The sequence below is a fragment of the Scyliorhinus canicula genome, chromosome 1 (genome assembly GCF_902713615.1).
Source record: "Scyliorhinus canicula chromosome 1, sScyCan1.1, whole genome shotgun sequence".
In the NCBI taxonomy this organism is placed as follows: domain Eukaryota; kingdom Metazoa; phylum Chordata; class Chondrichthyes; order Carcharhiniformes; family Scyliorhinidae; genus Scyliorhinus; species Scyliorhinus canicula.
This window is the reverse complement of record NC_052146.1, coordinates 249498710-249511021: the sequence shown is the minus strand read 5'-3', so window position 1 is coordinate 249511021 and position 12312 is coordinate 249498710. Positions and strand designations below refer to the sequence as shown.

Genomic DNA, 12312 nt, shown 5'->3' with positions numbered 1-12312 from the left:
AGTGGACCGAGTGCATAGGTCCCTGGGCAGAAGCCTAGAGCTGGGGAGCCGCGGTGATCGTGAGGCTCCACAAATTTGTGGAAAAAGAAAAGATTTTGCGTTGGGCCAGGGAGAAACATATCTGCGAGTGGGAAGACAAGTCTAGATTTATCAGGATATCGGAGCCGAATTGACGAAGCGGTGGGCAGGTTTCAACAAGGCAAAGACGGTGCTGTACCGGTGGTAGATTAGGTTTGGGGTGCTCTATCCGGCGAAATTATCAGTTCAGAGAATGAGAATATTATTTCGAGACCCAGAAGCGGCCGAAAACTTCATTAAGGAGCATAAACTGGGGGAGAGCTGATTGGACAATGCTTGGGAACATGGCAGGAGGTGAGAGATGACATGGTCAGGGGCAGAGAAGGGGGCCATCTGGAATGGGTTAGGGATAGTGTGGAATTCAGAGGCGGGAGTTAAGTGGGGAAGATGATGGGCGGTAGAGGGGATTGGATGTGTAGGCCTCTGGTAAGGCTGGTAATGTGGAACATTAGGGACAGAATGGGGTGGTTAAAAGGTTGTGGGTGTTCGCACATCTCAGGAGCTTGAAAGCGAGGGTAGTCTTTCTGCAGGAGACACACCTCCACATGAAGGACCAGGTTAGGTTAAGGAAGGGGTGGATCAGGCAGATTTGCTTAGAAATCCAGGGGAGTGGCGATTTTAATGAACAAACAAAATGGGATTGTGAGCGCGAAGGAGGTGAGGGATCTGGGTGGGAAATATGCGATTGTGAGTGGTACATTGGAAGGGGAGTCGGTGGTGTTGGTTAATGTTTATGCCGCCAAATTGGGATGATGTGGGTTTTATGAGGGGGTTGCTGGCAGCGATTCTGGATTTGGCCATGCATCAGTTGATCATGGGAGGAGATTTTAACTGTGCCCTGGAGCCGAGGCTGGATAGATCAAGCCCCAGGTCGATGGGTGGGGTACAAATAGCAAGGGAGCTGGGTGGGTTTATGGAGAGGATGGGTATGGTGGATACATGGCGCTTTGCGAACCCAGGGGGAGTATTCCTTCTAAGAGGGCTGTTTCTGGTTCTTTTGGGAAACACTGGTTTAAGGTTCCAGCAGATGAGCAAAGGAGGGAGGAACATGACCGTCTAGTGAGCGAGATGGTGGAGGTGGACAGGGAGTATTTGATTGTGCCCACTGCAGAGGGATTGCTGAGGAGGAAAAAGTTGCAGGAGCAATATGACAGGCTGCCAACAGGGTGGGCGGTAGGGCAACTGCATAGAGCAAGAGGGGTGCAATATGCGTTTGGGGAGAAGGCGAGCCGTATGCTGGCACACTAGCTGCGGAGGCAGGCCGTGTCCAGGGAAATATTGCAGATATGGACTGGGGCTGGGGATATGGTGTTGGAGCCGGGGAAGATAAACAAGGCATTTATGGAATACTACCAGGGACTGTACAAGGTGGAACTGGGGGGAGTGGAGGGGACATGGGGTGGTTTCTGAACGAGCTGGAATTTCCCCAGGTGGAGGAAGTAAAGAGGCATGTGTTGGAGAAGCCGCTGGGTCTGCGGATGTGCTGGATAGTATCAGGGGTACAAAGTCGGGGTAGGCCCCAGGGCCAGATGGGTACCCGACAGAATTTTAAGGAATTTGCGACAGATCTGGCACCACATCTGTTTGGGGCATTTAATGAAGCTCTGGAGAAGGGGGAGCTGCCGGAGACGATGACGCAGGCAGTAATCATGCTAATCCCGGTAAAGGGGATGGACCCAGTGGAAGTTGGGTCAAATAGGCACATATCACTATTGAATACAGATGTGAAAGTATTTGCTAATTTGTTGGCGAGGAGGATGAAGGATTGTGTCCCGGCGGTGGTTGTAGAAGATCAAACAGGCTTAGTGAAGGGCAGACAACTCGCGAGTAATATAAGATGGCTGTTGAATGTAGTGATGAATCTGTCGGGGGCTCTGGTACTGGAGGTGGTGGTGTCTATGGATGCAGAGAAGGCATTTCATCGGGTGGAGTGGCGGTACTTGTTCAACGAGTAATATAAGATGGCTGTTCAATGACCTCTTGCTGTATGTTTCAGATGCACTGGAGAGTATGGGAAGGATTTTGGGCCTGTTGGGGAGGTTTGGGGGAGGTTCTTGGGGTATAAACTGAATGTAGGGTAAAGCGATGTTTTCCCGGTGAATGAGGTGGGATGGCAGGCAAATTTAGGGGGAATGCCATTTACGGTAGCGAGGATTAGGTGTAGATATTTGGAGATTCAGGTAGCGAGGGAATGGACGAGGCTCCATAAGTGGACTTAACGAAGCTGGTGGAGGACACCAGAGAGGATCTTAAGAGGTGGGAAACACTGCAGTTGACGTTGGCGGGGAGGGTCCAAGTGGTGCAAATGAATATTCTGCTGAGGTTCTTGTTTATTTTTCAGGCCCTCCCAATCTTTATACCAAAGGCCTTTTTTTGGAAATTGGACACGATCATTTCAGACTTTGTATGGGTGGGGAATGTGCTGAGGGTTGGGAGGACCCTGCTACAGAGGCAGAGGCAACAGGGGGCAACATTAGTGTTGCCGAACCTGCTTCATTATCATTGGGCGGCGCAATGATAGTGGGAAGGAGAGGGGTAAAGTGGCTTAGGATGGAGGAGGAATCTTGTAAGAGATCCAGTTCGAGGGCTATGGTGATGGCGGCATTGCCATTGGCTCCGAGTATGTATCAGGGAGCCCGGTGGTGCAGTCCCCGATGAAGATATTGAATCAGTTGAGGAGGCATTTTAGGCTAGAAGGAATGTTGATGTTAACGCCACTGTGTGAGAATCATGGGTTTGAGCTGAAGGGGGTGGATAGTGTATCCAGGAGGTGGAGGGATGTGGGGCTGGCCAAGGTGAGGGACCTGTATTTGGAGGAAAGGTTTGCCAGTCTGGAAGAGCTAAGGGTGAGGGTAAAGCTGTGTAGGGGGAGTGATTGCAGGTTAGGGACTTTGTGCGAAAGGTCTGCAGGGGGTTCCCTAGGTTGCCGGGATATACCCTGCTGGAGCAACTGCTGCTTCAGGATGTGGAAGGGGAGGGAAGAATTGGGGATACATACAAGTCACTAGGGGAGCAGGGAGGCGAGCGGGTGGTGAAGATCAAGGAGAAAGCAGAAGGGGAGTTGGGTGGGGAGATCAATTGTGGAGTATGGAGTGAGGCACTGCATAGGGACTGCCTCCTGTGCAAGGATCAGCCTGATACAGTTTAAGGTGGTGCACAGAGTGCATATGACTTGGGTGAGAATGAGTGGGTTCTTTCAGGGGGTAGCAGATGAGTGAGAGAGGTGTAGGCAGGGGCCAATGAATCACGTGTACATGTTTTGGGGTTGTGAAAAATTGGAAAGATTCTGGGCGAGTGTTTGCGGTCTTAGCCAGGATCGTGGAGGAGGAGGACCCCTTGGTGGCGATATTTGGGGTTTCAGAGAAGACTGAGCTCATGGAAAGGAGGAAGGCCAATGTTGTGGCCTTCTCCTCTCTGATTACACGGTGGCGAATGTTACTGGAGTGGCAGTCGGTATCGCCACTGGCGGTAGCGGTTTGGTTAGATGACATGTACGACTTTCTGCGATGAGAGAAGATAAAATATGAGTGAAAGGGCTCTGCAGAAGGGTTTGCGAAAAGGTGGGGGATGTTATAGTGACAGTTCTTATCTGGAAAAAGTGGGAAGAGTTTTTTCAGTTATACCAGGTGAAAACAAGTTCAGTCAGGCAGAGGAGAGAAATAGTGGATGAAAATTGTTAACTACTTTTTAGGGAAGAAGGAACCATTTTGTAAAATAAATTTAGACTACCCAATTATTTTGTTCCCAATTAAGTGGCAATTTAGTGTGGCACTAAGCGGCAATCCATCTACCCTGCACGCAGACACTGGGAGAAGGTGCAAGCTCCACACAGACAGTGATCCAGGGCTGGGATCGAACCCGGGTCCTCAGCGCCTCAGCTAAACATTGGCCCACTGTGACGCCCACATGGATTGTTCTGGTGAAGGACGGCTGGATTGAAAGGCTGTATTTCCAGATGGAAGGGAAACCATTTAGGCCGAAGTGTCACAGATGTAGAACCTGGACAAGACATGAATCAAGAGGAAACTTGTCTGGTGGAACAGGAAACCTGCTGGGGTAGTCCTGCTGTGTATTTTGGGGCAACATCAAAATAGGCCAAGGACTTTGGGAAGGAAAGAAAATTAAAACAAAGAAACAGGACTTTATTATTTGTTCTTAGGACTTCAAGGCTGATTTGAGTAAAAAGAAATAAGAGTGAATAAAACATTGCAACCAAGGTAAAATGGAATCTGAAATGAAAGTCAGAAAATACTGGAAAATCAATGGTGCACTAGCATCGGCAAAGACAAATGGCACAATCAGAATCAGGGAATCCCTACAGTGCAGGAGGCCATTTGGCCCTTCGAGTCTGTACCAACCTTCCCCTACCCAGGCCCACTCCCCCAGCCTATCCTCCAAACCCCGCCTAACTTGCTCATCTTTGGACTGTGAGGGGAAACTGGAGCACTTGGAAGAAACCCACGCAGACACGGGGAGAATGTGCAAACTCCACACAGTCACACAAAACCAGAATTGAACCCGGGTCCCTGGTGCTGTGAGGCAGCAGTGCTAACCACGAATTAAAACATAAACAAGCTCCTTGGCACTTTTGATAAAAGAAAAACAAAATAGATACTCCAATCAGAGTAAGTTAATGTTTCAAAGATCTGCAATCTACTAAAAAAAGCAAGAAACATATTTTCTAAGATCTGAGTGAGGCATGAGTATACATTAGACAAAATGTCTTAGCTTTTCAGGTCAAACGTTGACTGGTGAACCATTACACAACGAGTTATTTTCATGTTCATAGGATCATAGAATTTACAGTGCAGGAGGAGGCTATTTAGCCCATCAAGTCTGCACTGGCCCTTGGAATGAGCACCCTACCTAAACCCATGCCTCCACTCTATCCCGGTAACCTAGTAACCCCACCTAACCTTTTGGACACTAAGGGGCAATTTAGCATGGACAATCCACCTAACCTGCACATCTTTGGACTGTGGGAGGAAACCGGAGCACCCAGAGGAAATCCACGCAGATACGGGGAGAATGTGCAAACTCCACACAGTCACCAGAGGCTGGAATTGAACCTAGGACATTGGAGCTGTGAGGCAGCAGTGCTAACCACTGTGCTACCGTGCCACCCCCATCATTACCAAAGTTACTTAAGAAAACGTTGAATGTGTAAAAAGGGTTTCATCATTGCATTACTCTGTGAAATGTCATTGGGTTCAATAGCAGTTAGATTCAACAACTGGCATTTTTAAAATACCAGTACCACTCATTTAACTCATTTAAAGCAGCATTAATCAGAAAATCTGGGACTAAATACTAAAACAATTCTTCCAGTCAGTCATATGTTCCAAGCAATTAATTTCCTCCTTATTTAGTGTCTTTACGCTGCATTATGAATACCATATGAAACAGCAGTTCTGAACATCTTTCCTGATGGGCAAATGATTAAGGGAAAATCGGTAAATGTATGGAACTTTTCCCTGTTGGGTAAAATTATTGGGAATACAAAGTCATATTTATTTAACACATCTGAAATAATCACTACCTGCAGAGATACAATTAACTGCTCTATGCCTGACACCAGCAGTAGCAGCAATTTAACTTAATTTTTTTCCCCCAAATTGTTCAACTCCTCGATGGAAATAAGTTGAAGGCAGTAAACCCATTTGAGTTCAGATATTTATAAATCAGTCAAGGTGCTCATTTTTGTCTTCCGACCATCACTGGAATTACCACATTTGAACAGTCGCTATTATTTTATGGGTTATTAAATATACATTACTGACATGACTTGCACACTAACTACAGATCACATCCTTCCCTAGCCTGACACTCGATAACCTTTTAACTTTCCCCATCAAGCTGCTTTTCTGACATTACCTTTTTTGCTGCTGTATTTAATAAACCCTGTTCTTAAATATTTTTTTTGGGGGGGGGGGGGGGAAGAATTAAAATAATTCAAGGTTTCTGTATTGAATAGGGTCTGGATCCATGATAACCTTCTCTGACTTCTATCGCTAACAAGTACGATTGTCCACCTCCATGTTACTGTGGGTCCTTTTGTGGCTAATGAGCCCAATCCTAGAATCGCATCTTCGACTACACACTTGGCAGGTGGCCCCGGGAGGTGGGATTGGCCTTGGACTTGGCTTCTTTTCCGTGCCTCCTCTTGCCATTGGGTGCTCTCAAAGAATTGTGTTAATTCAAATTAGGAGCTTTCTCCAAGTACGTCTCTTATGAGCAAGGGTCTCCCAAGCATTGATGTTTATGTTGCATTTTTGTGGTAAGCCTTGGGCGGCACAGTAGCAGTGGTTATCATTGTTGCTTCGCAGCTCCAGAGTCCCAGGTTCCATTCCCAGCTTGGGTCGCTGTCTGTGCTAAGTCTGCACGTTCTCCCAGTGTCTGCGTCGGTTTCCTCCGGGTGCTCCGGTTTCCTCCCAGTCCAAAAATGTACAGTTTAGGTGGATTGGCCAAGCTAAATTGCCCTTGGTGTCCAAAAAGGTTAGGTTGGGGTCCTGGGATAGGATGGAGGTGTGGGCTTAAGTGGGGTGCTCTTTCCAGGGGCAGGTGCAGATACGATGGGCCAAATGGCCTCCTTCTGCACAGTAACCTCTATGATTCAAGGCGTCTTGGAAGGCTCCCAAACAAAATGGGGGGTGGGGGGGAAATGGGAAAAGGAAGCACTTCATTGATGGACCCATCAAGGACGCTGATGTTAGTACGCCTGTCCTCCCAGCTGCTGCGGAGAATCAGTTTCAGACAGCATTGATAGTACTTCGCCTGGGCCTCGAGGTGGCGCCTGTATGTAGCACAGGTTTCTGAGCCATATAGAAGAGTTGGGAGGATGACTGCCATGTACACAAGGATCTTGGTAAAATACCGTACGCCTCTGAAGGAGGCACTCATAAATTGGATATAATGTTGGATCTCCACATCGATGTCAGCCTTAGATGAGAGGTGGCTCCCCAGGTAGGGGAAATGTTCCACTTTTGGTAGAGTTTCTCCCTTGATCTTGATAAGAGGGAGATAACAGGTATTGCCTAGGGGAAGGTTGGTAAAGGACTTGAGTCTGGAGGTTGAGGCTACGACTGATTCTCCAGCATGCTTCTGGGAAGCTGTCATGCATTGCTTGGAGAGTCTCTGGAGATGGTAAAGCCATTAGAATACTGAAGTTCCATGAACAATATCAGCGTCATTTTCTTGATTTCAACCGGTTGAGATTGAAAAGTTTTCCATCCATCCTGCAGACCAGTGTTTTTTAAACTTTTTTTCTGGGGACCCATTTTTACCAACTGGCCAACCTTCGCGACTCACGCCGGCCGACCTTCGCAACCCACGCTGGCCAACCTTCGCGACCCACGCCGGCCGACCTGCGTGACCCACCATTTTCTCTTACCTTGTTTGTTGCTGACAAAAATGGAGGAAATGGTTTTGGGTCCCTTTGGCTCCCCCCACCCACCCCCCCTCACGAATTTAGAAAAAAAAGGCTGCAACCATATAAAAACAAATGTGGCCGCACTGCGCATGTGTGCCCGTTCATCAGTGCACATACGCATAGTTTTGCGTATATGCACTGATGATTGGGTATACATGCAGTGCGGCCAAATTTTTTTTCATCAGTTACAGGCCATTTTGAAGGCCGTTTGTAGCTGGCCTTATTAAAAGATGGCAGCTGCGGATGTTGCACACGGATTTGCGCAATTGGGAGCGCCGCGACGGACGGCTCCGCGACCCTCCTGACACCCGCCCATGGGTCGCATCCCTGAGTTTGACAATGCCTGCTGTAGACGATGTGCACTTCACTGGAAAGCTTGCTCTCGACAAGGTGATGAAGGTGGAGAAAAGGGTGGAAACGATGACCCATCACTGCTCATCTCCAGTCTTGACCAAAGGTTTCTGTCTTACGTCCATCAGTGGGAGCTATCACTGACATCTTGTCATGGAGTCGTCGAAGGATGTTGATTAATTTCTCTGGACAGCTGGCCTTTGACAGGGTCTTCCACAGCATTTCTCGATTGATCGAGTCTAAAGCCTGGGTCAGATCAATGAGGGCCATGTAGAGTGGCTGATGTTGCTCCTTGCACCTCTCGAAGTTGCCACGCAGTGAAAATCATGCCTGCTATTCCACGGTTTGGTTGGAAGCTACACTTGCTTTCTGGAAGGGTTTCGTCAGAGACTGGGAGAAGGTGAGGATTTGGGCGATGATGTTCCTGGCGATGAAGAGTAGGGAGCTTCTTTGGTAGTTCTCACTGTCTGCCTTGTCTCTTTTCCTGAAGGTAGTGATGATGAAGGCATCTCCGAGGTCAGCAGGAATTTCCCCACTGTCCCAGATTTTAAAATTTTTAAAATAAATTGAGTACCCAATTATTTTTTCCAATTAAGGGGCAATTTAGGGTGAACAATCCACCTATCCTGCACATCTTTTTGGGTTGTGGGGGCGAAACCCACACAAACACGGGGAGAATGTGCAAACTCCACACGGACAGTTACCCAGGGCCGGGATTCGTACCCGGGTCTTTAGCGCCGCAGGCAACAATGCTAACCACTGTGCCACCGTGCTGCCCCCGTGTCCCAGATTTTCAGCTACAGCTGGTGGAGATGACAGGTGATCTCTTCTCCTCCAGGTTTGAAAATCTCCACTGGAATCCTGTCCACTCCTGCAGCTTTTCCATTCTTCACGTGTTTAATGGTGGCTTCAACTTCATCCACACTTGGTGGGAGTCCAAGATCATCTTTGATGGCGAGTTGGGGGATTTCCTCAAACACGCCCTCATCTACGATTGTGTCATGGTTTAAGAGTTCTTTGAAGTGTTCTCTCCATTGAAGGAGGATGTTTTCTCAGTTCCTCAAGAGGGTTCCGTCCTTACTCCACACCAGTTTGAAGCCTAGAATGTTGGGTCCATATGTTGCCTTGGTGGTATTGAAGCTTTTCCCACATTACCTTTTTTCTCTTTTATTTAATAAATGCTGCTCTTAATGTTTGGGGAAAATTAAAAATAATTATAGGTGTTTGCTTTGAATAGGGTCTGGGTCCATGATAACCTTCACTGACTTGTATAAAGATGGTACCAACATTTCTGGTGGGCTGTGATAAGGCTGTGCGGATAATGAAAATTTCACCTCGTGAAGCAAGGAAAGTAAAAAATCTATTTGCACATAAATTATTGACAGATGTTTGGGATCAAAATTGCCTGTACAACCTTTTGCCCTGAGAAATGTTGCATGGTTAATATATTTTTATTATACTTTTACTCCTGGTGTATGCTTTATTAGCAATAGCTAGAGATCCATGGAAAGCACATCGAGGTTCAAAGTATTTTACTTGCTCTAAAAATGCACCTATGGAGCATCATAATTTCAGAAAAGTCACCGTTCTGCAGCTACATTTGATTAAGAATCCCAAGTAGTCTATTTTTACTTTATGCAACCTGTGACCAATAGGAACTGGATTATAACTGCCAAATTCATTTCATGTAGCGGCAGAAGGTTTATGATCCTACCTGGGACAGATCGAATACTTGATGAAAGAGATGAATGGACACTGTGGTGATCTAGTGTCCCTTTATTTAACAAGCGAAAGTCTACGACAGGACGTCTGAACATTTATACTTTGATGCAACCATCTGAGATTCATATGGCTCTGTCAGAAACAGTGTACATTTTTTCTTCATAATATATAAAAGCTAATAATGGTGAGATCCAAATACAAATATTATGTAGACTTTATTGAATGTTGCTCAAAACCCCAAATAAGGTGTCTCATTACAAAAGAGCTTCACACTGCCATAGGTTTACAGAATGGAATGGTTCTCTGGCACAGCATCAGAAAGACTATTGAAAAAGAAAAACATACAATATTTTATGCTCGTATTTCTAATGTTTTCTGTGTATGCATAACTCACTCCCTTTCATGTTACTCGAGGTCTGTCGCATTGTGAGAAGCACATATAAAATAGGAAAAATCTATATTTAAATAGCTGACTAATTTTCTATGTGCAGCACAATCAAAAAATTATTTTTTTTCAAGTCATAATTTCACCACTCAATTATTTTCACTCTGGTCACAAATGATAAATTCATTTATTCTCTGCGAATTCTAAAAAGTGACGTAATAAATTCATGATCAGACAAAGTTACAAATATTATGTGGTCACACAGTAATATTCAAAGTTCATATTCTTTCTTTTTAACATAATTTACAGCTCAAAAAAGCTGGTCTTTTTTGGAAGTATACTGCTGAAGGTTTGCCTTGTGTATGTATTTTTCCCACACATATTCCAAAATATGCATGAAATGCTCCATCATTCCTCGCCTGAAACTGTATGCCAACTGTTGATTCTGGTCATTTGGCACTTGATTTACTGTTCCGAGCATTTTCCACATTGTGGGTATTGATCTGCAAGCTCCCAGCAAACACCTGGCTCCTCTGGAGCTGCAACTCTTCAAGATTCTTCCAAAGTTCCTCACGCTCCTGTTCTTTCTTCTTTTCACTGCAGATTAAACAATAATCTGTTACTGAGTAATGCAATACTGGTAGTAATATTGTGAAGTAGAGCCACTGAGGGAATTTTAAATGTGAAAAATAATACTTTGTAACTTTCAAAACTCATCTTTAGTTACAGCAACTAAATTGTAAAATAGACTCGTGGAATTGTTAAAAATACAGGCCTCCATAGAATTCCTACAGTGCAGAAGAAGGCCATTTGATCCATCGAGTCTGCACCGACCTTCCAAAAGGGCACGATAACCAGGCCCACTCCTCTGCCCTATCCCCGTAACCTGACCAGCGCACCGTTGGACACTAAGGGGCAATTCAACATGGCCAATCCATCTAACCTGCACATCTTTGGACTCAAAAGTTATTTTCTACAAATGATCACTACTGACTCAGTAGCCATACAAAACTTCCATGACTTTTTAAAGATACATTGTTGAAAGGCACGGTAGCACAGTGGTCAGCACTGTTGCTTCACAGCGCCAGGGTCCCAGGTTCGATTCCTGGCTTAGGTCACTGTCTGTGTGGAGTTTGCACGTTCTCCCTGTGTCTGTGAGGGTTTCCTCCGGGTGCTCCGGTTTACTCCCATGAGTCCTGAAAGATGGGCTGTTAGGTAATTTGGACATTCTGAATTCTCCCTCCGTGTACCCGAACAGGGGCCGGAATGTGGCGACTAAAGGCTTTTCACAGTAACTTCATTGCAGTGTTAATGCAGGCCTACCCGTGACAATAAAGATCATTAAAAAAAAAAGTAAAATGCCAAGCACTACCTTGAGGCATGATTCTTATTTTGCTGCACAAATGCCATTCAGCTCCAAAAAGGATCATTTTAGGTCTTTGATACGAATACTCCCATGCAAATTTAGAAAAGACAGTGGACAACTATAAATTATCTTGCAACTTGCCATCCACATGAATAAAACAATTGGTGATTAATCTACAGTGTATTTGCATCATGCTACAAAAACAGATATTTCTTGCTGCTGCACATACAGGCTGAACCCAAAATGACAAAAATAATACATGATACTTTTGTTATTCTAACACCATCAAACTTCGGCATCACAAAAATCCAAGACTCATTGCCAAATGTGGTGGCTCATATTATTAAAAATGAAAAATACCAAGTCTAATTTTAAGTCTAAAATACCAAGTCTAACCACATTTATGGACAATTGAAGCAACTACTTTTTTTTCTAAAAAAGTATTCTTATTCCACAAATTTTTAATATTTTTCCAATTTACAATAGCCCCACGAATCCCCCAACCCACGAACCCCCTCCACCCCTCCCTCAACAATCAACGGTAACCAATTCCCCGAAATGCAAAATAAACAAACCCCAAAAATGGTAGAACCCATCACTTGCCCCATTTAGAGCAAACATCATCTTTTCCAGTGTCAAAAACCCAACAGGTAACCCAGCCATGCCGAGGCACAGGGTGGAGAAGCCGATCTCCACCCACGAGCAACCAGCAAGGCGAAGGCCAAAACATCTGCCCCACACCCGCCTGCAACTACGGCCGGTCCGACACCCCGAACATGGCTTCTAAGAGACAAGGCTCCACATCCACACATAAAATCCCCAAAATGGTGCTGAACACCACCCTCCAAAACCTTTCCAGCTTTGGGTAGGACCAAAACATATGCATATGGTTCACAGGGCCCCTCCCATATCGCTCACAGACATCCGCCACCCGTTCAAATAGTCGGCTCATCCTAATTTTGTAAGGTGCCCTGTACACTA

General features: G+C 45.7%; 1 protein-coding gene across 1 annotated transcript in view; it reads right to left on the bottom strand.

Annotated features, from left to right (window-relative positions):
- Window positions 1-9776: 9776 nt before the first annotated feature.
- ppp2r5a (protein phosphatase 2, regulatory subunit B', alpha isoform) overlaps window positions 9777-12312 on the bottom strand; it is a 288446-nt gene continuing 285910 nt past the window's right edge. The window contains exon 13 of the mRNA XM_038811016.1: window positions 9777-10562. Coding sequence (XP_038666944.1) covers window positions 10415-10562 — 148 coding nt within the window. The 3' untranslated portion in view covers window positions 9777-10414. The remainder of the gene's footprint in view (window positions 10563-12312) is intronic.